The sequence below is a fragment of the Clupea harengus genome, chromosome 5 (assembly GCF_900700415.2).
Source record: "Clupea harengus chromosome 5, Ch_v2.0.2, whole genome shotgun sequence".
NCBI classification, from domain to species: Eukaryota; Metazoa; Chordata; class Actinopteri; order Clupeiformes; family Clupeidae; genus Clupea; species Clupea harengus.
In genome coordinates, this window is record NC_045156.1 from 9751777 (window position 1) to 9777449 (window position 25673).

The 25673-nt window shown below is 40.8% G+C and overlaps 5 protein-coding genes and 1 long non-coding RNA gene across 6 annotated transcripts; 4 read left to right on the forward strand and 2 right to left on the reverse strand.

The window, feature by feature from the left end:
- Positions 1-4: 4 nt before the first annotated feature.
- LOC122132906 lies at positions 5-2104 on the reverse strand. The gene is made up of 2 exons (XR_006152415.1): positions 1820-2104; positions 5-659 (listed from the first exon to the last, which is right to left on the reverse strand). It is a non-coding gene; the product is annotated as an uncharacterized LOC122132906 (long non-coding RNA).
- On the forward strand, positions 518-5326 carry LOC105909894 (cytochrome P450 2F2-like). Its single transcript, XM_012838563.3, has 9 exons — positions 518-679; positions 2158-2320; positions 2567-2719; positions 2888-3048; positions 3245-3418; positions 3820-3958; positions 4073-4260; positions 4531-4672; positions 4864-5326. The coding sequence occupies exons 1-9, from the start codon at positions 518-520 to the stop codon at positions 5052-5054; spliced, it is 1473 nt and encodes a 490-aa protein (XP_012694017.1). The 3' UTR covers positions 5055-5326.
- A 748-nt stretch (positions 5327-6074) lies between these two features.
- On the forward strand, positions 6075-11053 carry srsf6b (serine and arginine rich splicing factor 6b). The gene is made up of 6 exons (XM_012838566.3): positions 6075-6315; positions 7154-7314; positions 8706-8824; positions 9016-9218; positions 9564-9641; positions 9913-11053. The coding sequence occupies exons 1-6, from the start codon at positions 6209-6211 to the stop codon at positions 10334-10336; spliced, it is 1092 nt and encodes a 363-aa protein (XP_012694020.1). The 5' UTR covers positions 6075-6208; the 3' UTR covers positions 10337-11053.
- A 329-nt stretch (positions 11054-11382) lies between these two features.
- LOC105909896 (serum/glucocorticoid regulated kinase 2a) lies at positions 11383-19905 on the forward strand. Its single transcript, XM_031567630.1, has 13 exons — positions 11383-11552; positions 12759-12826; positions 12951-13000; positions 15434-15491; positions 15608-15691; positions 15937-16068; positions 16230-16342; positions 16529-16565; positions 16701-16787; positions 17028-17123; positions 18670-18825; positions 18944-19033; positions 19114-19905. Exons 2-13 carry the CDS (start codon positions 12809-12811, stop codon positions 19270-19272), a joined length of 1080 nt encoding a protein of 359 aa, XP_031423490.1. The 5' UTR covers positions 11383-11552; positions 12759-12808; the 3' UTR covers positions 19273-19905.
- A 173-nt stretch (positions 19906-20078) lies between these two features.
- On the forward strand, positions 20079-24482 carry ift52 (intraflagellar transport 52 homolog (Chlamydomonas)). Its single transcript, XM_012838550.2, has 14 exons — positions 20079-20174; positions 20402-20553; positions 20696-20783; positions 21008-21137; positions 21389-21464; positions 21556-21627; positions 21860-21986; positions 22076-22159; positions 22245-22313; positions 22418-22572; positions 23268-23355; positions 23624-23732; positions 23861-24006; positions 24118-24482. Exons 2-14 carry the CDS (start codon positions 20435-20437, stop codon positions 24160-24162), a joined length of 1308 nt encoding a protein of 435 aa, XP_012694004.1. The 5' UTR covers positions 20079-20174; positions 20402-20434; the 3' UTR covers positions 24163-24482.
- A 3-nt stretch (positions 24483-24485) lies between these two features.
- Positions 24486-25551, reverse strand: si:ch73-303b9.1. Its single transcript, XM_012838551.2, has 2 exons — positions 25464-25551; positions 24486-25290 (listed from the first exon to the last, which is right to left on the reverse strand). Exons 1-2 carry the CDS (start codon positions 25486-25488, stop codon positions 24689-24691), a joined length of 627 nt encoding a protein of 208 aa, XP_012694005.1. The 5' UTR covers positions 25489-25551; the 3' UTR covers positions 24486-24688.
- Positions 25552-25673: the final 122 nt, after the last annotated feature.

A 25673-nucleotide genomic window follows, 5' to 3' on the forward strand; every position in this document is an offset into this window, starting at 1 on the left:
CACCTTTTAAAAGTACTAAATCCATGAGATTTATTAATACAAAAGCATTCAACAACTACAAGACAAACATAGCTGTACAACAAAATCCCAGGCTGAGAGGCAGCAAGCTAGAAGCCTCTCCTGCAGCAGGAAACTGGAGTCTATATCTGCTGCTTGATCACCTGGCCAGGTGCATCTCATCTAGCAACCAGGGGTAGCACAACCTGGGCGGAGCTACAGAAAAGGGAAGGGAATTGATATGCAAAGAACACAACACATGTGGCCGTAACACTTTTCGAGTTATCACGGTAATTTAAGGAACCAAAGCACTATGACCAGCTTATCTATTGTAGCTTGTCTTGGAGGGAATGGTTAATCTGATTAAAGTATTCTTAAAACATTTGTTAACAAATAACTACTTGTGCAATCAGAGATATGACCCCATCCAATAAAGCGTCGGGTCACTGGATGACACGACGTTGGCTCCATATGAGGTTCCCAGCGGAGCGGAGCACAGTGCAGTGGGGCAACAGTCAAGATGGTGGTGTCTCTGATTCTGCTGTGGATAGGTTTCTGCCTGCTTCTGTTCCTGATCCGGACCCGGCGGCCCAAAAACTTCCCCCCTGGCCCACAGCCCTTCCCCATATTTGGAAATCTGCTTCAGCTGAATCTGGAGAATCCTGTCATTGATTTGCAAAAGGTACGTTTTTAAAATGAGTTACTTCTAAGGTTAGGGCTACAATGGACTGGTCAGACACACATGTAACTTTAGTTATTGTTCTGGCGTTAAGTAAACTACCTGGTAATGTCCATATACCAATAAAATGTGGGTAGTTTAACAGTGTTAGAAGCAGAGGTGGAAAGTAACGAATTACATGTACTCGCCTTACTGTAATTGAGTTTTTTTGTTTGTGTGTACTTCGAATTTTTTCAGTAGTTTTTGCATTCGTAATTTTACTTAAGTAGATTTTGACTAAAGTATTGTACTTCGCTACATTGGAATCACATCTGTTACTGAGTAAAAAAAAAAAAAAAAAAACACTTAACAATAATAACCACCCGTTATCACGGTAATTTAAGACTCCAAACTGTTAACCGGTAGAGTGCCTCCAGCAAAACTGTTGCAATATGCCTAAAGTACATATATTTATATGGCACAGGTTGTACAACTCAGCTGTCAGCTAAGGTGATCAACCGATTGACGCTGGATAAAGTGACGAAACGTTAATACAACGGCAAGGAGTGACAGGATTATCAATGAATAACGTTACTATCTAGTTGTTGTCAACTTGTTATTGTTAGCTTCAGTTGTATGGCTCCATACACAGCGTAATAGCTATTTGCTTTGTGAGGCGTCTCGAATTTTCTTCCAAAATTCGGGTAACATTTGCAGTTTTTTCTTGAATGAACAAATATCTTGAACTGACATTCTTCAAGGTGTCGTGACGTGATGCTATATTACTTCAAAAATAAAGGCCTTCCACCCAATGAGTAGCGCAAACACAGCGCCTTGACAAGCATTGGTGCACTGCGTGACACTGATGCGTTGCATCGTAATGTGCATCTGGCCCTTAAATATAACGTTACAGACCTCTAACGGCCTAAATGCCAGATCTTTAACTTAGCTAATTGAGATACTGGTCGTTTATTGGTATATTCAATAGTAGTTTTGCACAATTCCAAACTGAAAACTTGCTAGATAGCCTTTGCCTGTTCCAACTTGTTAAAAAGGTTAGCAAGCCACTGTACGTTAGCATATTATGCTACCTTACACATTTGCTTTAGGAGATCCGTTATTAACAACGACTACAGGTGCTCTAACAACATTAATAACACATACGTTTTTATTGCTGCTGTCATGTGGTTCATGTCTCATTATTACATAGGAAGAGCACAGTCTGCTATCAAATAATTCCTCAGTTCTGTTGGGTAGAATATTTCAGTACTTTTTCCACCTCTGTTTAGAAGTGGTACTGAAACAGTATTGTTATGTTATAACATAAGCATACAAGCAAACTAAGTATGTAGTTTAAATGTTACGGTAAGTTGTTAAGTAAATAACAGCAGTTCATCGAAATGTATGATCTGACACTAGATTACTAATTACGAAGTACATGACTGAAAATGCTAAATAATTTGTTATAAGAAATCTAACAATAACTAAAACATTTTCTGCAGCTGTCTGAGCGGTATGGGAAAGTGTTCAGTCTTTACTTTGGAGGCAGGCCTGCGGTGATCATAACTGGTGTGGAGGCCATGAGAGAGGCTCTGGTGACTAAAGCTGTGGACTTTGCTGGGAGGCCAGATGGAGTGCTGCTGAGCCACCTCACCCAAGGAAAAGGTACAACCCCAGCAGTTCACCGTATGACCTGTGGGAATTCATATAATTTATATATAATATATATCATTTATACCAAGCAAGTGGAGTTGAATATGCGGAATCATGGTGTCAATTTGAAGAACTATAGAGGCTTTTGAAGAACTACAGAGGTCAGTTCGCTGTGCTATAATATTTTTTCTCAAGTAGTAGTAGAAAGTCATCAAGCACAATGTCAGTCCAACTAAAAAGCCATGCATACTTCTTTAGGTATCATCATGGCTGACTATGGTCCTGGCTGGAAGGAGCATCGCCGCTTTGCTCTCACGACCCTGAGGAACCTTGGCCTGGGGAAGCAGTCGATGGAGGAGAGAATTCTGGGAGAGGTCTCACATATCAGCGCCCACCTGGAAAAGTGTGCTGGTATATCATGATCATAACTAAGTATACGCTTTACAAGTATATTTGTAACTATGTATGATACTATAGAGTGCATGATATTGTGCACTTTGTCACTTGCAGTGAGTTTGGAAAACATTTATTGCAACGCCTTAGTATCAATCATTCCGATCTACTCTGTTCAATCCCCAGGACAGCCGATTGACCCTCAGACTTTGTTTCATAATGCTTCATGTGACATCATCTGCTCCATTATGTTTGGGTCTCGATATGAATACGACCACAAGTTCTTTCAAGCTATGATCAAAATGATGGCAGACAACTCTAAGATTGCCAATGGACCATGGGGCATGGTAAAACATATTCTCTTCACCTCACTCACTTCATGCAGTCATATATCTTTTTAAATAGTATACCGCAAAGCTAGTGTTCCCAAGGGACCAAATAAATAAAAGTCTTTGTACCTAAATGTTCCTGAAATAATATTGACATTCATATAAAAAAAGATTGCTTTGAATGTAATGTTTTTATTATGCCTATCGTTTATAGATATATGATACTATGCCATTGTTGAGATATCTACCCCTGCCATTCCAAAATGCCCTCCGGGATTACCACACAATTAAGATGCATGTGCTGGACGTAGTCAACGAGCACAGAGCCACGCACACTCCTAAAGAGCCCAGAGATCTCATAGACAGTTACCTGGATGAGGTGGACAAGGTGAGTCCAAGGTGTTCAGTTTACCCAGCATTAGAGTATTTTTTTGTATACAATTCACACTGGCTCTATTCAGGAAATTGGTGGGGGCTTTAAGCAATGTCAGCAGTTTTTGTTCACTTCTACCAGACTTATGTCCACCACCATCTTTTTAATTTGCTGTGTGGATGCAAAACAGTTGGCAGACACTGTTGGAATTTTTAGTTTCTGGTAACAACCCAAGAGTATCCCAGAGACATAGCTTGTCTCATCAATCTCACTGATGAATATCCAGACGGTGACCTGAAGTGTTCTAAAAAAAAAAAACAATCACTTATGCAGCTTTAAAAATTAAAACGTAGTTTAAGTCTAGATTCAAATATGTCTGCTCACTGCTTTTCATCTGTTTTCCCCTCGGGCACCAGAGAGGTAAAGACTGCGCTCCATTTGATGACGGTCAGATGTTAACTATGTTGCTTGACCTTCTCTTCGCCGGAACCGACACCACATCAAACACCATCCGTTCCGCCGTGCTCTACTTCATGGCTTACCCAGATATCCAAGGTCGGTCCGAAAAAGAAAAAAAAATCTTTTCTTTCTATCCCGAGAATCAGTTCAGTTGTGACGTCCATGTGTCTCTCTTCAAGTGAAATAATATCACTGGTTTTGTGTTCCTAGCGAAGTGTCAGCAGGAGATTGATATGGTCCTAGAGGGGAAAGACGAGCCCTGCTTCGAGGACAGACACCACATGCCCTATACACAGGCTGTTATCCATGAATCCCAGCGATCTGCCAGCACACTTCCTCTCAGTGTTTTCCACTGCACAACCAAAGACACCGGGCTGATGGGATATGATATACCTAAGGTTAGGGGATGAACAGATACCTTAGATATGAGCACGACTAACATTTAAATCAAGCCATTGACCCATTTCATCTTTATTTAATATACATTTATTCTTGTTCTCAGCAAGGTTGTGGGCTGAAAATTCAAGGCTAACTAACACCATCCATAGGCTAGCTTTCTCTGTCTTTCTTATATTGCTTTCATTATTCATCATACTCTGTACTGTCTGTATGCGATTTCCATTCATGTATGCAATTTCTGACCTGACTATGGCTTCCATCTCCCGTAGGGCACACTTGTCATCCAGAACCTGTCGTCTGCGCTTTACGAGGAGAAGCACTGGAAGTCTCCCCACAGCTTCGACCCCTCCAACTTCCTGAATGAGCAGGGACAGTTTGAGAAGCCTCCTGCTTTCATGCCATTCTCAATAGGCAAGTTGACAACAGATATATCAAAAGCTTAGATGAGGAAATACTTACATGGCCAAATGCACTTCAACTAACTTGAGTCAATAAGATAGGTCAAGTAAATTGCTCTGGATTATTAAGTAAGTATAAACGTTTAAACCGTCTTGTTTATGTACAGTATATGCATCATTAATCTGTCTATTGTTGTACACCAGGTCCCCGGACTTGTCTTGGGGAGGGATTGGCGCGCATGGAGCTCTTCCTGATCCTGGTGACCCTGCTGCGACGTTTCCAGTTCATCTGGCCAGAGGACGCAGGAGAGCCAGACTTCACCCCTGTGTTTGGGGTCACACAAGCCCCCAAACCCTACAGGATGGTGGTGAAACTGAGGGAAATTATGACCTAGTGATGACAGATACTTTTTGTTTTGTCGTAGACTTTGAAAGAGATTTTATGTAATGTCATGTAATAGCAGTGTCAAATGATGCCACATGTAATGTAATGCAAGTAATACGAGTTGACAACAAGTCAACAATTACAAGTAGGCCAAGTAAGCTATGATGCATTTTCAAGGACGATTATTGTATATCATGTATGCGAGTCTTGAATTACAGACATCAGCAATTCCAGGAGTTGTATATGGAGTATACTAGTAATAAACTTTACTAGCAAATCTAATATATTCTCTAATTAACTGAAGTATTTATGAATCTACTTGACTAGTGGAAGCCAATAATGTTATTAGAATAATATTCTGAATATGTTTGAGTTAGAGAGGCTGATAAGAAAAGTCTTACTATTAGTAGCAGTAAGTCAGAGGCTTGATTGGTCTAGAAATGAGTAACTGTACACATAGTGGGTGTATTCCCTCTTTATCTTACACTGTAGAGGTGAGAGCAAAAACCACTGGGGCGATGGCTATTATGTTAGATGCCGTACTTCAGTTGTTGACTTGCAGCTGCCTGCCCCTCCTTCTTCTCAGCTGTTAAAGGTCAATGAACTTCCTTTTGAGTACCAGGCCTTTTTGTAACCTGCCAGAGATCAACATGTGAACCCTGTAGAAGATTGTTTATAACTGTATAGTTTCTAAAAATGCACGTTATGAGGATTTAATTTCACCCCTGTATCACAGATGCACAATTTGTTGTTTTCCCAGCCACACAATTTGATGTTCATCAGTAGGCAATTATTGTTGGTCAAATGTTTGCATTTTTTATCACCTACCTTTCAACTCTCAGTCTCAAGCAGATGGGATGATTCATGTGGACATACAAACACCTTTTCCCTTGTAGATAAAATGTTGAATATGTAATTTCCCAGAATTTCGTACTATTCCAATTGCAGCTCTGTTAGTTTTAAATGGAGGGTTGGACAAATAGAGAAGAGATAGGAATTATTAGTGTGTCGGTGGGAGCCCCCATGTGTTGGACAGCGGTGCCAAGTTCCACCAACTGACGGTGGGTGGCAGCAAAGCTGCAAAAGCCAGTTTAAGAAGAAACTAAGGTACTGTACCTTGTGTGCTGAAAGACATATAATCTGATCTAAGTAGATAATTAAAACATGCCGCGAGTCTATGTCGGCAGATTAAGTTACCATGTCCGCGAGAAGGATATTCAAAGGTTTTTCAGTGGCTATGGAAAGCTTTTGGAAATTGACCTGAAAAATGGGTAAGTTCGGAAAGTTCATGTTATGTACAACGAGCGAGCTAATGTTAGCTAAATACCATTAGCTAGATAGCTGGCTCTGACACGCCTGGTTGTTGTCATCTGGGGAGGATCCCATGAAATTCTTGTGAATCAGGGTCTCACATAATGTTCAACAAATGCAGACTTGTAGTATGACGAGTGCATCATTACCGGTACCCTCAATGTACGATTCGTTAACTTAATCGAACGCGGTGTGGACAAAATGGCGGAACCCAAGAGTAACTTGACGTTAAATACACGTTAGCAGATAGCCTGCACACTGCAATTTGCTAGCAATGTGGACTATCCTCAGTCACGTTAACGCTGTTGTGTTTTCTGTTAACCTCCGAGTTGCCAACGTCAGTTACCTAGCTACCTTGCCTAGTTATTTAACACATCGCAATCATGTGCATCATGCGGAAACAAAATGTTTGAAACGTTGTTAGTGCCATGGAGCAAGAGCAAGTTACAGCCAAATGTGACAGCCTGTGAAAACGCCCACATTTTATGTCTGAAGGATAATTGTTACAGCATCATCTGTGAGACTCCAGAGGCCCTGAAACATAAAAACATGGGCTGTATCAGAGAAACATTTTTTTTTCAGTCATTCTTTTAGAGTTAAATAAGCACGGGAAGTTCTGAAAGATTTTTGTTTTTGACAACAACAATAGTTTTTGATCCTTTTAACATAGTTCATAATGCAGTTACAAGTTTGAATGCCTCGTGAGAGATCAACTCACCCTAGCATTTATATCATAATGATGAGTTGTGAGATGGTAATTTTGGCAGATTAAACTATTACCAACCAATTACTTTTCAGGTATGGATTTGTGCAGTTTGAGGATACACGTGATGCCGATGACGCAGTGTACGAGCTGAACGGGAAGGAGCTGTGTGGAGAGCGTGTCATCATCGAGCACGCCCGTGGTCCACGGCGGGACCGGGATGGATATAGTGGGGGATACGGGGGTGGTGGGCGCAGTGAGTACCATCTAATACCACTTTCAGTCAGACTCAATTTGTTTCTAAATGACAGGTGCGATGGCGCGGCTATTCCAGCAGAACTAATCATTCTTTACTTTGTTTTAAACAGGATGGCTGTCAGTTTAAGGGGAGTGAAGAGAAAATCTGAGTAATAATGCTGCCCAGCTTATTGTCCTGTTATATATGTATTTTCACATTTTAGATGCTGACGTCCTGCCTTCTAAATATAATTGGAGTCCCGAGTTAACCATTCTTTGCCTTATATATTATGGTTTATTCTAATGTTCTTTGCCACTCTGTGGAGGACTACAAGGCACACATATAAGAGAATGGGATAATGAAGCAGATTGGGGATTTATATTAGACTGATTGTTTACACTGCAGCTGTGTAGCTTCTCCACTGAATCACATTATTTTAGCAAAGAACATTATATATGCTTGTCACAGAAATGGGACTTTGTGGCACAACTGAAGCCTTGACTATTTGAGGTCCAGCTGCAGTGTAAATAAAGGGAATGTTATCCTTGAATTAACTATGTGTATAACATCATTTGAATTCAACATTAACAGAGTCCTTGATGTTTCAATTTGAAAGAGTCCCGTGAGGGCTGGGTCCGAGTCTGATGACTGCCTGTCCCGTTTGGCCTTGGCTTTCACCTTACAATGTGTGTGTGTGACCTTTGACCCTATGACCCTTGGCTGACCTAACTGCAAGCCATGATGACAGCAGCCTTTTGCCAATAGTCCAGGGTGATGGTGAGGAAACCCATTGGTTTTTATGTTGAAAGAAATATTGGAGAGGTTAAAGCCAAAAGAAAAAAAATGAATGTCCTCCATGTAGCTTCCTGTGTTTAAAAAGCAATGGGCAATGGTAGAAACTTTTTCTTCACTTCTTTTGTAAGTAGACTTGATTTGCATTTTTTTTTGTCTTTAGTTTTGAGTGTGTTGGCAGTGTCTTATCTTTTTGAATATCTAGTGATGAGGGGGAAAATGCCAAAAATCCCTGATCTCCCCCCTATTGGGGATACATCATCAAATATGACCAAGTGGTATCGATGGCATGTAAGCAAAACCCAAAAATGCAAACAGTTCCTTTTAAAGTGAGCAAATTGTTGGATAATGGTTGAATATGGTAAACAACCTCTGCTAAGGCACTTGAAACTACCTTATATAGTCAAGGAAGCCAGGCATGTTGGGAGAACCATGGTCTCAGTCTTCACAAACAGTATTCTGCCACAATGGATATGGTGAGACAGAAGTATAAAATAGATTTCTCATTCATGCTTTATGCTCCTTGCTGGTCTCATCAGTGGTCACCCAAAATGAGCCTGCCAGAGAGCTCCTCGCCTTCGGGCTCTCACGGCTCCCCCTTCCGTTGTTCTTTAAAGGTAGCGATTACAGCAGCAGGAGCCGCAGCGGCAGGGACAAGTACGGGCCCCCCGTCCGCACCGACTACCGCCTCATTGTGGAAAATCTGTCCAGTCGCTGTAGCTGGCAAGACCTGAAGGTGAGGGCAAGATAACACTGAATGTAAGTATCAGGTCTAGCTCCCTACTGGTTAAAATAAATGTCTGATATACACTAGGCTGACATGGGAAAATAAGTGTTTTACTGTCAAGTCCAATACACTGGATTACTAATAATGTAGTTCGGCAAAGGGTGTGGAATATACATTGAACATGAACCTCCCTCTAATAGGACTTCATGCGCCAGGCTGGAGAGGTGACGTATGCTGACGCCCATAAGGAGCGGACTAATGAGGGTGTGATTGAGTTCCGCTCGCACTCAGACATGAAGCGCGCCCTCGACAAGCTCGACGGCACCGACATCAACGGCAGGAAGATCCGGCTGGTGGAGGACCGGCAGCGTCGGCACCGCTCATACTCTGGAAGCAGGTCCAGGTAAGGCACAAGACCCTGTTGCTGCTGAATTTTACTGTAAACCATTTACTCTAAACTCTCTCTCTAAACAGGATAATAAGGCTTAGGGTTAATATTAAGATTATTTACTTGGCAGATGCTTCTATCCGAAGCAACTTACTGTATATTAACTGAGAAACCTTCATACTTTACATTATCTCTTATGTGGAGAGAGGCATGAATAATAATTTGGGCCCTGTGGGTTTATAGAGAGGAATTCCTAATGGCTACAGGAGTTGGCACATGTCACTTTATTATTGCACTTAAATCACTCTGAGTCCCCCTCAGCTGATGTCCAGTTGACCTCTCCCAAACTCTCTCCCTCAGGTCTTGTAGCCGTAGACGCTCCCGCAGCAGGAGCCGCCGAAGCAAGAGTTCCCGTAGCAACTCCAGATCACAATCCCGGTAAGGGGACTCCAAAATGAACATGAATAAGTCCACAGTCAGACATTTGCCTTTTTTAAATATCTAAGGCAATGAAACAACTCTGCAAACCTCAGCATATAAGCAGGCAATCAAACGCTTGCTCTCTCAAAGTGTATTCATTCTGGCTGAGCACAGACCGACTGGTAGCCATAGTATGACCTCCCAGTGACCAGTTAATGTTTTTCTGAGCACAGACCGAGTGGTAGCCATAGTATGACCTCACAGTGACCAGTTCATGTGTTTCTCACAGGTCCAGGTCCCGGAGCAAGAGGCCATCCAGGTCCAGAAGGAAGTCCCGCTCCAAGTCTCCCACTCGCAAGTCCCGATCCAGCACCGGGAAGTCTCGTTCGCGCTCCCGCAAGTCCCGCAGCTGCTCGGCAAGCCAGAAGTCCCGTTCGCGTTCCGACGCCCGCAAATCTCGCTCCAAGTCCCGCTCCAAGCCCAAGTCCGAGCGGGGGTCCCAGGGTCGTTCCAAGGAGAAGTCGCTCAGCAAGAAGTCCCGCAGTCGCTCGCCGTCGCCCATGAAGAATGGGGAAGAGGAGCGCGCCAAGTCCGCCTCCCGTTCCCCGTCTCCGCGAGACGATCGGCACGACTCGCTGGCTATACACTCAGCCTCACAGTCACCGTCACGTTCCAAGTCCCGCTCTCGCTCCAGGTCTGCATCTGAAGATTAAACCCACTTTCTGCTCCCTCTGACACAGTTAAAACACTTTACTAAATGAACATAATCATGATATTTCAACCCTTGTGTAAGAAATTAAATACAATTTTATTTATATAGCACCAAAACAATACAATTGTCTCAAGGCGTTTGAACCATACAGCGTGTTTGCAGGTTTGTTTGATATTGGTTTGTTTGGAAGAGGATGTTTGCTCAGTTTTGTTTTCCTAGAAATTGGAGCTGCATAGGTTGCTTGTTTGGTTTCCCCTCTGCAATTTTCCTCCCAAGCATTTTTTCACCTTTTGCGGCTTTGCTCATTTTTATGTTTCTTTCCTCAGTTAGCTGCCACATATATCCCCTGCTGTGACTCTTCGGCAAGTTTAGGTCTGGGATGGTTGTAAGAATGGGTTCTCATCCGCCTAGTCTTTCCATCCTATAAAGAACAGTGGAGTGCACATTTGCTAGGTGTTCTAAATGAGAGTGTGCTGTGCTTTTCTGTCTCTTCACTGACTGAAGGTTCAGTGTCATTCTTTTATCATTCTTAGTTTTTCTTTAGGCTATTTATATATATTTTTTGTCTCAAATGTTTAGTTGCAGTGCTGTTGCCCCTTTAGTTGAAGTTTTAGGGATCTTGCAGTGAAATGTTTTGTACATTTTCAGGACTATTGTGTCAACTATGTTTTCTGTGAAATCATTTGTGAAATTTAAATAAACATGTATGTTTTATTAACTTTTCTGCTTCTTGTATTATTTATGGTATGTCTATGTTTAGTTTGAAGATGTCTGAGAGCGATGTGGTCCACCAATGACATTGACATATGCCCTAACGTCCAAAAATAGGTTTAGAACATATTCAAACGAAAAAGCTGTCGTAACGTATTTCAGACGTATCTGTATAACTTGTGTCTCGATGTATTCATTCAACCAGTTTTTTCCTTCATGAATGGTGACACCTGCGTAACATCTTGACGGGGGCGGGGTCTTAGCGTCTTGTCACGCAAGTAAGTAAAGGAGCGGGCTGTTTCACATCCAAGTCATTTCATTAGGTCCAAGTCTGTGATGACACGGACAGCCTCGTCTGCTTTTGTTGCCAAGCAGCCAATTGCAAAATCGAGATTATTTCTTCATGACCTACATACTCGAACAAAACCGGAGCTGAGGTACAATTTTGGATGAAACTAAAAGCGGCGAAGTGGCCCTTCTGAAAACTTGCTGCACCTGCGTAAAAGGTCAGTTCCAAAAACATGAATTGCTGCAATGACATTTGCGCTCAGGATGTGCTTAATGGACACCAGTGTAAACCCACAGGATTATGTGGGTGAATACCAAATAGTTCTTTTAATGTGTCAGTATAGTCTTGAGCTATGATGGCGATCCTTTTAGGAAATATCTGTTGCCTATTTTGGGATATTATTCCTTACTTTAGAAATGTTGTTTAAAAGACACACAGGAAACAATGTAGAATACCTTTAGTTTTAGCGAAGTTGATTCTGTCCTGTGAAAAGGTGAAGTTTAATCATGGCCGGAGCTTGCCTTTCCTGCTGATGGGTGCGAGTGATGAATCAATGGAACAGTGTGTGCTCCTTTACGCACACAACTTTTGTCGCTGGTAGTCTGAAGGGTACCAAGGGAAACATGCTTGTACACTGACATAGGCCATTTGTAGACCGCAGCTGTCCTAATTAGATCGTAGTTTAGGCTAGACTGTTTGGTGGGAAAGTAAATCAATAATCCACTAATACAAAATCATTGAATTGTATGAAATCAACATTTGTATTACTTTATTATGACAATTTGTTAGTGTGTGTGTGTGTGTGTGTGTTTTTCTTTATTTGCTGCAAACATAATAATCACATGGCTGCTACCGCACACGTCATAGGCATAATGATCATGTGCCAAGTGCAAATAGGACATGTGGACATATAGTAAAGGCACAAATCATATTTCATTTTCTAGATTCATGTCATTGGCTATAAGAAAGGATAAAACCTGGCCTGTGGAGAGCTCTTCCATCCCCAGACAGAAGGAGAACGTTGCTGTCGATTAGAATCCCTGATTAAATACTCCAGAAACTCGGTTTAACATATTTGACCACTTTCGAAGTGATCATACTAGCCAATACCGCTAATTCCTGAATGTATTTTTGCTAGTCGTGGGCACCCATTGAAGCTCCGCTTGAGAGCGTGATTCTTTGTTGAGCCGAACACACGGCTCACCTTTGGGTGTCAACAATAATGTAGCCTAAATACGTTCCTAATAGTGTGTTGAACCTGTATCAAGGATGTACCTTCGTGATATATTGTTGAATCTCCAGCAGTTTTTGGTGTGCATATAAATGCAGGTACCCTCATCAAGAGGGATTACATGCTGGTGCGGTAATTTGATATTTCATGTGTAATTTGAAACGTACTGAGCACATACTTTCTTTTTCATAGTCTATCTGAAAAGCAATATATTGCACAAGAAAAAAGAATACCGTATAAAAATGGCACACTGTAATATGGTAAGAGTTTTTATTTTTTTTTACATATATTTGGTATTTATCATATTTGCTACAGATTCACTTTTTTGAGGATGATCTGAAGAATATTTATGTGTCTTACTTGCTCTCTCTTTTTGCTTTACAGCATTCATCTTCCTCAAATGAAGTCAATTTAGGCCCCTCACACAATCCCCAGTGAGTGTAATTTTTTTCATTTTCTATTAATCTCAGACCCATGGGCCACCTCCTGACATACAGTTACACAAATTAATATCAAAACATGTTAATGTAATATGCACAAAATCATGGATATGTAGTACAAATGAAAATGCTACATACGCTTGGACAATGTTATTATCAAAATATGATTATCTGGGTTGTGTTATAAGACCGGTTTAAGTCATTGACAGGTACCCTCCAGTTGTTCAGAGGGTAATGGGAAACGATAAACATATGTCTCTATTTTGGTATTTTCTGCAACACACCCAGTCCACCATAAGAAACTGAGAGAACATCACAACAAGTTCTGTTTCTGTTATCAACATCAGTCTTGCCGTATGTTCAGTCGACACAAGGTCGAAGAAATAGCACTTTCTTGTTGTGACTCAAAATGCGTAAAACACTTGGGCCTGCTGGTATTACTTCTGTTCTGTGGGAAAATGTGAACATTTTCCATTATGGAGACTGAAATATGGAATGACATGTATTTTCAAATGATCTCATTGGTAAGAGTTTCAGCCAGTACTGCAGCAGTATTGATCGGTGGTGGAAGAAGTTTTCAGATCCTTTACTTAACTACAAGTACCCATACAGCAGTGTACAGTCACTCCATTACAAGTAAAAGTCCTGCATGAAAAATCCTAAGTGTTAGCAGCTAAATGTAGTAAAAGTGTTAAAGTAAAAGTACTGGTTTGGTCCCTGTGACTGATATATTATGACATCATAAGATTATTAGTATTAAAGCATCAATGTGTACCCAGCACACCAGAGTACACCAGATAAATCTGAGGCGAGTGAGTTAATTAATGGGAGAGGAAAGAAAAAAAAATGATATACTAGTTCTGATATACAAATCAGTTTTCAGTTTTTGGACTTTGTCTGTAATCTTTGATTTTGGGTGAGATATTGGATCATTTGATATTCTTTTTTTAATTAAACCATGTGAGAAGTTTATACGGAAAAATCACTGTTTGGTGGAACTGTTAAGAACTCAAAGATATCTGAAATGTGACCCCTACTTCACACTGCTTTTTGTCAGATGTCAGAGGCCAAAAGGCTGTTAACCACTGGTTTAATCTTTAATAATTATCCATTGCGTAAAATCTTAAAAGTAAATATAGGCGCAAGCGGCGATCATCGGGGTCCACGCAGTATGTGCGAAGCATCTCAAGTGGCAAAAGGTTGAAGGATTTGACAGCTTCAACAGGTGACAGAAGACATTGGCACTTTAGGCAATATGAGCAAATGGGGCAAAGTAAAGTCACATCAAATTTGGTATGAGTCGAAAGAATGTTGTGATGATTGTATCAAGTTTCGTTAAGTGTGGACCTTTACATCCGAAGATATTGGTCATAGCCATTATGGGCCATGCCTATCTTCGAAATGGTTTGACTAATCGGAAATACAAAAATGTGTTTTGTCAGCATGGTCTGTACTATAGATGATGTACACCACCATTTTGTGTGAATCAGATGAGTGGCCTCCGAGGAGTTCATTTTACTTTACATTTTTTGAAAATGGCAGGAAAATTTGGTGGTAGAAATTGACAGGAATGGGTGCGTTAGGTTCGGGAGTTTTTAAGGAATCAGTGGGAAAAAAGTTTTGCTGCAACCCCTGCAGCTCCTTAGATATGAGCGAAAACGTAAATGTGCTTATTACTGCAATCCCTTGTGGCCAAAGTGTTTCATATTTGGTACATAGTTTCTATGAGCCATTTTGATGAGTGAGCCAATTGATCAAATGAGACCAAGTATAAGTTGACATGTTCATTGACATGTAACTTTGAAAGTTTGACTAATCAAACATCCCAAAATACGTTTTGTCAGCATGGTCTGTAGATGATGGAGTTGAGGACTTTCAATTTTTTTTTATTATGAGAAGATTTGGTAGGTGGAATTTGGCAGGAATGAGTGCGTTAGATTCTGGAGCTTTAAACGAAAAATATTTCTTGTTTTAACCCATACAGTTACCGAGATATGAGCAAAAATGTATTTTTAAAAAAGAAATATAGCAAATCGGATATTTAACTTACGCAAGTCTTTTCACCAATTTGGAATGGTCAAACTTTGATGCATGTATGACATATGGTTTTAGCATCATGTTTCGCTGGAGATACAAACAAATACAATAGGGATATAGCAGCTTCGGTGCTTGGACAAATAGATAGTGGAGTAGAAAGTACATTTCCCTCAGAGATGTAGTGGAGTGGAAGTATAAAGTAGCATAAAATGGAAATAGTTCAAGTACCTCAAAATTGTACTTAGTTACTTTCCACCACTGGTCTTAATTTTGCCCAGAACGGACTGAAATGGTTGAAATGCTTAGTTATACATCTCTATATGAACATACAGTGAAGAATAACACCAAGTGTTAATCACGATTGCAAAAGTAATTCTTATCCATTTGCAGCGCCAAACCCACCGACTTTGATTTTTTGGCTGTGATTGGCAAGGGCACATTTGGGAAGGTAAGGTTACACAGTATATTAAGATATTTTGTTCAACATTTGACAGATGTATGTAAAATAGTGCTTAGCAATGCAGTGTGTGCCTTGTCATCTATTTCTATGATTTTCTGCCGAAGGTGCTGCTTGCCAAAGCAAAGGCTGATAACAAGTTCTATGCAGTAAAGGTCCTGCAAAAGAAAGTTATACTCAAGAAAAAAGAGGTTGGTGAAACGCTACTCATGGTAGTAGCAGATCTAGTAAACTGTGCACAGGAAGTATATCATCCATTATATATACTATACACTGTGCATATAGTATTACTGTGCGTAAACACCTTTATACAAGCTTTGATACTGTGGATATTCTACCTAATAAGATTGTAATTTGATATACATATATTTAGATCACAGTTTTTTAACTCGCTGTTTTTGTTTGTATGATTGATTGATTGATTTTAATATCATAGCAAAAGAATATCATGGCGGAGAGGAATGTCCTGCTGAAGAGTCTGAAACATCCCTTCCTAGTCGGGCTCCACTACTCTTTCCAGACCTCAGAGAAACTATACTTCGTCTTGGACTATGTCAATGGAGGAGAGGTAAGGGGTGAGATTGCTGAAATCAGCCATTGATGTCCTCATAAGGGTCGCTTGGATTGCTGCTTTTTGGACCTTTGTAACAATTTCAAGAATAAACATGACTGTTACAGTCATTATAATCAGGGTATTTTGCCTGTTTGTCTGTTCTTCTGTTTTGACAGCTTTTTTACCACCTTCAGAGGGAGGAGAGCTTTGGAGAGCCACGAGCGCGCTTTTACACAGCTGAGGTGGCCAGTGCCATTGGCTATTTACACTCTCTCAACATCGTTTACAGGTCAGCCCTGCTGTTGACAGGTCACTCCACACCAGTCCAGCAATGTTAACAGGTCACTGATAGTAAAAACATAATTGTTTCTGTCCTAGTTTCCCAAGCTCAGCTCACAGGCTGCCCTGTGTCTCAACACAAAGTGACCTCTGACGGTGTCTTTTGCCTACTCTTCTTTCTCTTTGTCTTTTTCAGAGACCTCAAGCCAGAAAACATCTTATTGGACCGTGAGGTAGGCGCTTACAGATGAGATCACCTCTATGCAAATTTTGGAGACTAAATTCTAATTATGCTATGTGCCGTTAATAAATCAGAATTAGTCAATGCTGTGACTGTTAAGCATTTTAACCATCTTGTGCTTTAACAGGGCCATGTGGTCCTGACAGATTTTGGATTGTGCAAAGAGGGAATAGACCCAGAGACAACTACAACCACTTTCTGTGGAACTCCAGAGGTCAGTTGACTGTTGTGATCACTTTTATTCACAATTTGCAATTTAAATACCTCACTGCTACATGAAATGTAGGTGTCAGGTGTAACTTTACCCCTGGAAGACTAATAGTTAACTACTAATAGTTACTAAAAGAACTCATAGTGATCGTCATGAATTCTGTGGTCTCAATGGAATTGAAAACATTTATGTCTTATGTTATGTACATTTATGTATTATTTTTTGCATCTGTCTTTCCAACAGTACTTGGCACCAGAAGTCCTGAAGAAGCAGCCTTATGACAGAACCGTAGACTGGTGGGGCCTGGGCGCTGTCCTGTATGAAATGATCTATGGACTGGTATGCATCTCATCTCAATGGTTACTACTCATACACTATTTTTCAATTTGAATGTCCTGCACTCTCTGTTTGCTCTTTTAATGAATGATCTGCTCATGATCTACTCACTGTGATGCCAAGAGAAGATGAATTGTGTGCATACTACCCCTCTGAATGTATGTATGGGCCTGCTCTTTGGTGTGTCCCTCTGTCCTTATTAACAAGGCCCGGGACCCCCACCTGACCTGGACTCTTATCCCGCCCCCACACCCAGGGGCGGCCCTAGCACATTTGGCGCTCTAGGCGAGCTTCACTCCCCCCCCCCCCCCCCCCCCCCCCCCCCCCCACGAAAACGGAATTGCAACTTTCAAACGTTATTTTGCCCTGTAAGACTGCATTTCTTTCACATAAACACAACAACGATCGCAACGATGAACAAACATTAATTCAAGAACAAATCACTGAGAAAATGTTACGCCTGTGCTGGACTACGCTCCGGCCACGCCCCCTGTTCAACTGTTTATGGACACACACACACACCTCCACGTCATCTTCCCAATCGCCTGCAAATAATGTTTTCTTAGTATTCTAAAAGTGAATCTAAAATTATATAACAAAAGAATGTATTATCATCATTTGTTAAATGTAGCTATTTTGTAGTTACATTTTTTTATTCCAAGATGCATAGCTCTTGATTAGTTGAATCATGTCTAATTAAACTGGCTAGCTCGCTCCACCAAAACTATTCAATAGGGCAATTCACGCATTCCTGAACGTTTTCTTATCTGGAATTCATTCTAGGCTAGAACAGGATTTACCTTTTTCCTTGACATGTTTCTCTTCTTCCTTTCTTTTCTTCTTAAATTGCGCCCCGGATGGCTTTTGCCTTCATTATTTTGTTCTTCAAAGTTTCTTGAACACACACACACACTCTAACCCAACGCCTCATTGTGCTGGCATGTTCTGACAACACCAAGGACGTAGGCTACGTACCCCTTCCGTTTTCGATTTTTGGCTCTTTTTACCCTAATGTTAGATTTTTTTTTTATGTCCAAATATTGGTTGGATATATAGAAGGGGGCGCAAAAAAAACTCTGTCCAGCAACAAAAAAACACAATTCTTGTTTTCTTTTTTTTTTTTCCTATACCGCCTGTAGGAAAAAACGCCCCTGCCCACACCTCAAGTCTGTGTTACATTAACACACATTACATTGCACATTGCACTCCTGTTTTACATTTTGCATTCTACTTTCCACTTAATTTTTTTTATATTCATTGTTTATATATTTGTATCGTATATATTGTGTTTCTTTGTTTTTATGTGTAGTACTTTTCTTATGTGTAGGACTTATTTGTGTTTTTATGTTTTTATGTGTAGTACTTTTCTTATGTGTAGGACTTATTTGTGTTTTTATGTTTTATGTTATGTCTAGTATTTATTGTGTTTATATGTTTTATGTTTACTGTATACACCAGAAAAAATTCCAGGTAGGTGTAAACCTACTTGGCAATAAATCCAATTCCGATTCTGATTCTGATTCTGATTCTGATTCTGTCCCTGCTGCAGCCTCCATTCTACAGCAATGACGTGTCAGAGATGTACGACAACATCCTCCACCGCCCGCTGAGTCTGCCGGGGGGAAGGAGCTCAGCGGTGGGGGACCTGCTACAGGGGCTGCTGCAGAAAGAACCGCATCGTCGAATCGGAGCGATTGCCGATTTTGTGAGTGAACCTGATCTAAGACATGAGGCAAAAGTAAAGGCTTATGCAAGCTGGAATAGAGAAAAGGTAGATCGATATGGGCGTGCAGAATTACATTTGAATGTTTGTTTTTTGACAGCTGGAGGTGAAGAATCATGGGTTTTTCTCTTGCATAAACTGGGATGACCTGTACCACAGAAACATTAAGCCCCCATACAACCCGAATGTGGTGAGTATGAGTGAAATCTGATGAATGAGTAAAGGAGTAAATGTTGCCATTACTTTTCATTTTTTATTTTTGTTACACAGAGGGGCCCAGCAGACACCCAGCACATTGATCCTGAATTCACCAAAGAGATGGTGTCAGGGTCTGTGGGTTGCGCACCGGATTTTCCTTCCAGCCTAGCAACAAGTAGCTCCAATGCCTTCACAGGATTCTCTTATGTTTCCACAGAGGACTATCTCTGAGGCCAAATAATTATTTCAGAAAAAGCTCTTATTCTGTACTTCTTATACTTTGAATTACCTTATAGCATTTCTCTTGTACTTCAAATATGTTGGATTTACCAACTGCCTCTTCACATTAAATCAAAGAGAGTGTGCTTTTAATACATTTGGTGAAGTTTCTCTTCTTTGACTTGAATGAAGAGTTATGAATTTCCCCGGAATACCCCATTCATGCCTAAGCAAGAATAGGACTAAGCATCAGTTTGTTTATTGTAGACCTGCATATTTGTTGTACAGAATGATGTAATAAATAAATAGCCTAATTAAATAATGTAATGTAATGAATAGATTACCACCAATAATCTTAATCGCCAATGACAAAGATGGAAGAGGGTTTTCCAAGATTTAGGGCTGCAAGTCTTTTTGTTCTACCGTAATGTAGGCTGCCCACAGCAGCAAGATAATGTTTTGTAATAATGTATTATTTCCATGTAGGCCTATTTCTGTATGTGATGAGTTATAAGTTATAAATGTAAGCTAGATTGTGGCTTTCTCAACCTGTAAATATTTGAAATAAGATATGTAAAATAAAAACATCTGTTTAAACTTTAAACTACAATGACTGTCATGAAATAAAAACAATATTGATGTTTTGATCATATTGATTATGGGCTACAGACATAATGAAACTACATCCTTGAAGAACATTAGTTACAGTCAGTTTTAAGGTAGTTTGCAACTGCCAGACTTCACACAATGACTGGGAAAATTGAGCTTACGGCATAGACATATCTATGGGTGTCATTGGTTGCTAAGATAAAGCGCCCTTAGTAACTTGTGGCTTCTGTTTTTACCCACAATCCCCTCGGGTGGCCAACGGGATCATAGTGTTGTAGCTGACATTGGTAGCTATAATTTAGTTGGTAAGTTTGTTTTTATGATTAATCAAATCACATACAGATAGAGTTGACTAACTGTCGAGTACCGCTAGTAAACAGAAACATGGAAAAAGGTATCGATACTTCCATAGGCATCCTAGACAGCTAGCAAGCTAACGATGTTAACGTTACCTAGGTTATTTGCGATATTAGCCTACTCGCTGGTACATTTTCTAGCTAACTGTGTTATGTAAATGTTGGTTTCTCTGTAGCATATGTGGTCCGCTTAATACACACGGTCAATAATGGATAAAGACCAGCGTAACAGCGTTGTCTTTAATGCATCGAAGAGAGAACTATTCACTGCTAATACTGGGTACAAGTCACTTCAGAAGAGACTCCGGGTACAATGGAAGATACAGAGGTAAGATAACGTCAACGTTAGACAGTAATTGAGAAGTTATGAAATGGTTAAATGATGTTACTCACAAACTGACATTGACATTCCTACATAAAAAGAGAAAGATGTCTATCCTGAGAAACCGTACGATTGTTTCATCTAACAGCATAAAAGAGGAGCTCACCCAGGAGAAACTGATGGGCTCTAAGCTGTGGATCACTGCGGGGCCAAGAGAGAAGTTCACTGGGTCTGAGGTGTGTGTGTGAGTGTGCACGTCTGTTTCTGTACGTCTCTGTGCCTTCGTTCTGTGAGTGAATGAAATGCATCTATGATATGTTCAGAGGCAACATGATGCTTTGTGACACAGTTGTCTGTAAATGATCGTTCCCCCTAAATCACTAATTAAATGAACTGAAATTTACACCATATCTGATTCTGTAATTGTTAGTGCTTTATATGATTCATTGTCTCCGTTTAGCTTGAAGTCCTCAAGCATTATCTGGATGGTGGTGGGAATATGCTTGTGATGCTGGGAGAAGGAGGGGAAATGAGATATGACACCAACATCAACTTCCTCCTGGAGGAGTTTGGAATCATGGTTAACAATGGTGAGTGCAAGACAGTGTGTCTTACAGTACTACTTATGTCTTAAAATACAGCACAGCTGAAAAATACAGAACTACTGACATATCAAGGTATTTTTAGTGATTTCATAAATGGCAGTGTTTAAAAGATAGATGGCAGCCACAGACATATTCACTAGATGACCCTTTATAGAAATCTTTACACATGTGTTAGGTTGGCTTTCTATTCATGAACCACTATATCTCTTGCTGTATTTCTCCAATTACCTTTACAGATGCTGTGGTGAGGAATGTTTATTACAAATATTTCCACCCCAAAGAAGCATTAGTCGCCAATGGTGTTTTAAACAGGTATAATTAATATGTTGGACATTTTAGGATTACATTAGTTCAATTAAATTGGGATTAAATTTGTAAAGTAAACTTCCTGTTTCATTTCTAGAGAGATCAGTCGAGCTGCTGGTAAAACCGTGACAGGCGTCATTGATGATGAAAGTGCTGGAAACAATGCAAAGTAAGGTTTTACATACTGGACTTAATCCCATACCTGCCATCATCTGTCCTCTTTATGTTATCAGTCCACCAGATGCAAACATATGAGATGTATAGCCATGTGTGAAGTTAATATATAAGTATTCTTTGTCAACCGTACACATGTGTACTATAGCAGAGGTGTGATGATGTGCACATATCTTAATCAGAAATGGAGTCTGCGGTGTAATAATACACCACTGTCTGATCCACAGGGCCCTTACCTTTGTCTACCCCTATGGAGCCACTCTGAGTGTAATGAAACCTGCTGCGGCTGTTCTTTCCACTGGTTCTGTCTGCTTCCCCCTCAACCGACCTGTTCTGGCATTCTACAGAGCCAAGGTAGGCAGCAGCCGGGCTTAGCAACCCTCTGGCTAAAGATCTCATAATGAGAACCGATATAAACCACTGCAAATCTCTCTCTTTCAAAGGATGGAGGAAAACTGGCAGTGATAGGCTCCTGTCACATGTTTAGTGACCAGTATCTTGACAAGGAGGAGAACAGTAAAATAATGGTGAGCACTTGTAGTTGATACCATTTCCAGTTTTTTGGTCATTCAGAGAATATCTAGTATTGACCTCTTTTTCTTTGTACTGCAGGACGTTGTGTTCCAGTGGCTGATGACGGATAACATTCACCTCAACCAGATAGATGCAGAGGACCCAGAAGTGAGTGAAGGATGCTGGTGGTGGGGGTAGTAGCTTTCTGGGCCATCAAGGCCTACAAGTGACTCTCTATATGTCAATCTATACGCTGTTTTTGTTTTGCCCAGATCACGGACTACACCATGTTACCTGACACAGGATGCCTGTCCGAGAGACTACGGGTGTGCCTTCAGGAGGGAGACGAAAACCCACGTGACTTCACGTCCCTGTTTGACATGTCACTGATGAAGCTGTCAACAGACACCCTGCCTCGCGTTATCAGGTTACAGCCGGTTTATTGCACTCCTCAGCAAAAAAAAAGAGGGAGAGAGAGAGAGAGAGAGAGACCCCCATAGCCCTGATTGCATGATTCGTTTCCCTCTGTCTATTTTTGACCTGTTCCATTTTTAACAAGGACAATAAGGGTTGCGTGTGATCACTGAATGCAAAACTTCATAGACTGGACTACTGCTTAGTTGTCTTGGTCCTTGTCGGTCTCATACGTATAGTGACCTTGACTGAAGTCCTTAGTGCCATTATGTGAAGGCTACATACATACATACATACATACATACAAAATCCATGATTAATCTTACGGCAAAAGAAATTGCAACATTTGCAGTTCTATAGCAAGTTATGTTTAGGCTTAAGCTCCACAATGTCAATCCTCATCATATGGGACTACACTAATCAATGTTGAATTATTATTGATTATTGTGTTGTATGGTGTAGTGTTTAAGCTGTGCAATTTGAGTTAGTCCGCAAGACGAAGTCTTTTTTTTTTATGCCATGCTGTAATTATTGGGCAATTCTAATGTACCTTGATGACCTATATTCTGCAACTAAAATCTATTTGTACAGCTATTTGTAGAACTGGTCAGCCCTTGGCCTTTTCAGATTTCGCAGGAGTGGTAGTCTGTGATGGTCTTTAAATCTGTGGATATTTGGATTCAACATGTGTTTTTTCTTTTCTTGCAGCTCCTACAAGCAACTGAATGTGAAACATGAGCAACTACAGCTGATTCAGCCTCAGTTTGAAACACCCCTACCCCCTCTTCAACCAGCAGTAAGCAAACTTCACACACTCAGAACAAAGACTGTTACACTTCGTCACATATTTGTCACATTTATTATACTTAAAAAAAACAGAGCTTCACACATGTTACACTTTTCCACATATTTGCTATAGTACTGCTAACAAATCCAAGAGGGTTATTTAACAGCAAGTACCACAATGGGGTAGTTGAAATAGAAAACAAGTAACGCTCAGAAGCACTGCAGATGATCTCTTTAGACCGCCTGTGTGAATTCCACTCTTGTCTCTGTGTGTACAGGTCTTTCAGCCCGCTTTCAGGGACCTTCCTCCTCCAATGCTTGACCTCTTTGACCTTGACGAGACATTTTCCTCTGAGAAAGTGAGACTGGCTCAGCTCTCGAACAAATGTGAGTCCAGCACTGCTACCAGTCTGTGAGAAGCTACTTTCCAGCACTGTCCAGTAATTGTACCATGTAATCGTGCTTTTGTCATGTAGTGTCAACCAGTAATTCCATTGCATCATCCATACTTCCAGGCACAGACGATGATCTGGAATTTTATGTGCGGAAGTGTGGGGACATCCTCGGTGTGACTGCAAAGTTGGATAAGGATGGCAGAGATGCGAAGCACATCCTAGAGCACATTTTCTTCCAGGTGGTGGAATTCAAGAAACTCAATCAGGTGAGTGAAGCTGATCATGAGTGCCCATATAATTAAGAGAAACAGAGTAGAGTTTTGATATTTATTTATTCTAGACAGATATAAACTCAAATCTCTTTTATATTTCAAAAGGAGCATGATATTGACACTACAGATGTGAGATTTTCACCCCTCTGATGGCTCAGAGGTTATCCGGAAACAACAGGACAACACTTATTGGGGCAAGTGTATACATTGGAGCTACCCACAACGGTCCCATCCATCCAACTCCCGTTTCCCCAAATGGTTTAGGTTGGTACTGTACATAGCGAAACCAAATGAATATTTTCATGTACATTTGAGTTGGTATTGATCAGCATAGAAAAAAACATGCAGGTCAAGACCCCTTTTCTTTGCCTTTTGATAATCTGTTTACTACTTTTTTCAATGTTGAAATCATATTTAATAAAACAAATATTGACTGTATAATTGTACACAAATAAAAGTTTTAATACAAATAGTTTCTTGCAATATCTCTTTATTAAGTCAACATTTACATAAAAACAGTTGTCCCGTCAGAAAAAGAAAACACTTGGTTTTAAGTAGTTTTGCAGTTTAATAACTAGGAATGGATGCAAATCTGGCATTAAACCCATCTTTCTTCTTGGATGATGAGAATCAAATACCTGCTCGAGGCATTGGCTTGTGACAGGCTTCCCCAGCATCATGACACCAGGCTTTGCTGCAAATCCTCCTGCACTAACCCCAGTGGCAGGGTCTCCTTCCAGGACTTGTGCCCGTCTGGTGGTGTACCCGAACACATAAGGGAGGAAATCTCAGCCACTGTCGGGTGCCCGGACTGATTTCTGGGGCTCCAGATAAACTCAAGCTCGCTGGATTCCAGTGCCAGCTTTGGGCTGTCTGAGCCTGGCTTGATGAGGGACACCTCCCAGGACGGCTGGGTGGTGGTCAGGTCCATGCTGGAGAGGTCTAGCGAGCTGGCCAGAATTGGCTTTTTGAGGAGCAGGGTGCTCTCAGTGGGTGTTGAGGACTTTCCGAGCAGTGTGAAGGGAAGCTTCAGGGTGTATGTGTGAGGGACAGGAGTGCTTTGTCGTGATACCAGTGAAGGGGAGAGAACTCTGGGGGAGGTGGTTAGGGATTCCAAATTGGAGTTGTTGGTGTCTGAGAACTCCACCACGATTCCCTTTGGAAAGCGAATTGGGCCCGCTGAGGTCTCCATGGACAGAGCAGAGATGGATAAGCTTTGGTCCAAGTAAAAGCCTTTGTCCATCTCTGAGGACAGACCCTCTGAGTTCCTACTGAGATCTAAAAGAGAAACGCTTGATGCAGTTATATGAAGACATTTTGTGCTTGAATGAGGTGTCAAACTGTCTAACAAAAGCAACAATCTTGAACAAAGCCACTCGGTTATAGAGCTGGCCACGAAATACCATACATTTAAGTTAAAGACACGAAAGTGTATGCCAAAAGGTTCTCACCAATACTGCCTTGAGACGATGCCATGATTGTAAGAAAGTAATCAGGACAATTGTTTTCATCGGGTCTATTTATAGCCCTCGTTAATTATCATTACGCAGAACAGCGGCGCCGAGGTTCATAAGGAAATTAACATTGGGAGATATGATAATCGTAAACTGAAATACCCCTCCAATATTTAACTACAAGTATGTGACAGTCTATTTTTAATT

Coding starts and splice junctions, on each gene's coding strand:
- LOC105909894 (XM_012838563.3), top strand. CDS start 518: ATGGTGGTGTCTCTGATTCTGCTGTGGATAGGTTTCTGCCTGCTTCTG. Junction 3,049..3,244: donor CCAATGGACCATGGGGCATG/GTAAAACATATT, acceptor TATCGTTTATAG/ATATATGATACTATGCCATT. Junction 3,959..4,072: donor GGCTTACCCAGATATCCAAG/GTCGGTCCGAAA, acceptor TTGTGTTCCTAG/CGAAGTGTCAGCAGGAGATT.
- srsf6b (XM_012838566.3), top strand. CDS start 6,209: ATGCCGCGAGTCTATGTCGGCAGATTAAGTTACCATGTCCGCGAGAAG. Junction 6,316..7,153: donor GAAATTGACCTGAAAAATGG/GTAAGTTCGGAA, acceptor ATTACTTTTCAG/GTATGGATTTGTGCAGTTTG. Junction 9,219..9,563: donor TACTCTGGAAGCAGGTCCAG/GTAAGGCACAAG, acceptor TCTCTCCCTCAG/GTCTTGTAGCCGTAGACGCT.
- LOC105909896 (XM_031567630.1), top strand. Junction 16,788..17,027: donor CTTTCTGTGGAACTCCAGAG/GTCAGTTGACTG, acceptor TCTTTCCAACAG/TACTTGGCACCAGAAGTCCT. Junction 18,826..18,943: donor TCGGAGCGATTGCCGATTTT/GTGAGTGAACCT, acceptor GTTTTTTGACAG/CTGGAGGTGAAGAATCATGG.
- ift52 (XM_012838550.2), top strand. CDS start 20,435: ATGGATAAAGACCAGCGTAACAGCGTTGTCTTTAATGCATCGAAGAGA. Junction 21,465..21,555: donor GCCAATGGTGTTTTAAACAG/GTATAATTAATA, acceptor TTTCATTTCTAG/AGAGATCAGTCGAGCTGCTG. Junction 23,733..23,860: donor GGCTCAGCTCTCGAACAAAT/GTGAGTCCAGCA, acceptor CCATACTTCCAG/GCACAGACGATGATCTGGAA.
- si:ch73-303b9.1 (XM_012838551.2), bottom strand. CDS start 25,488: ATGGCATCGTCTCAAGGCAGTATTG. Junction 25,291..25,463: donor ATCGTCTCAAGGCAGTATTG/GTGAGAACCTTT, acceptor TTTCTCTTTTAG/ATCTCAGTAGGAACTCAGAG.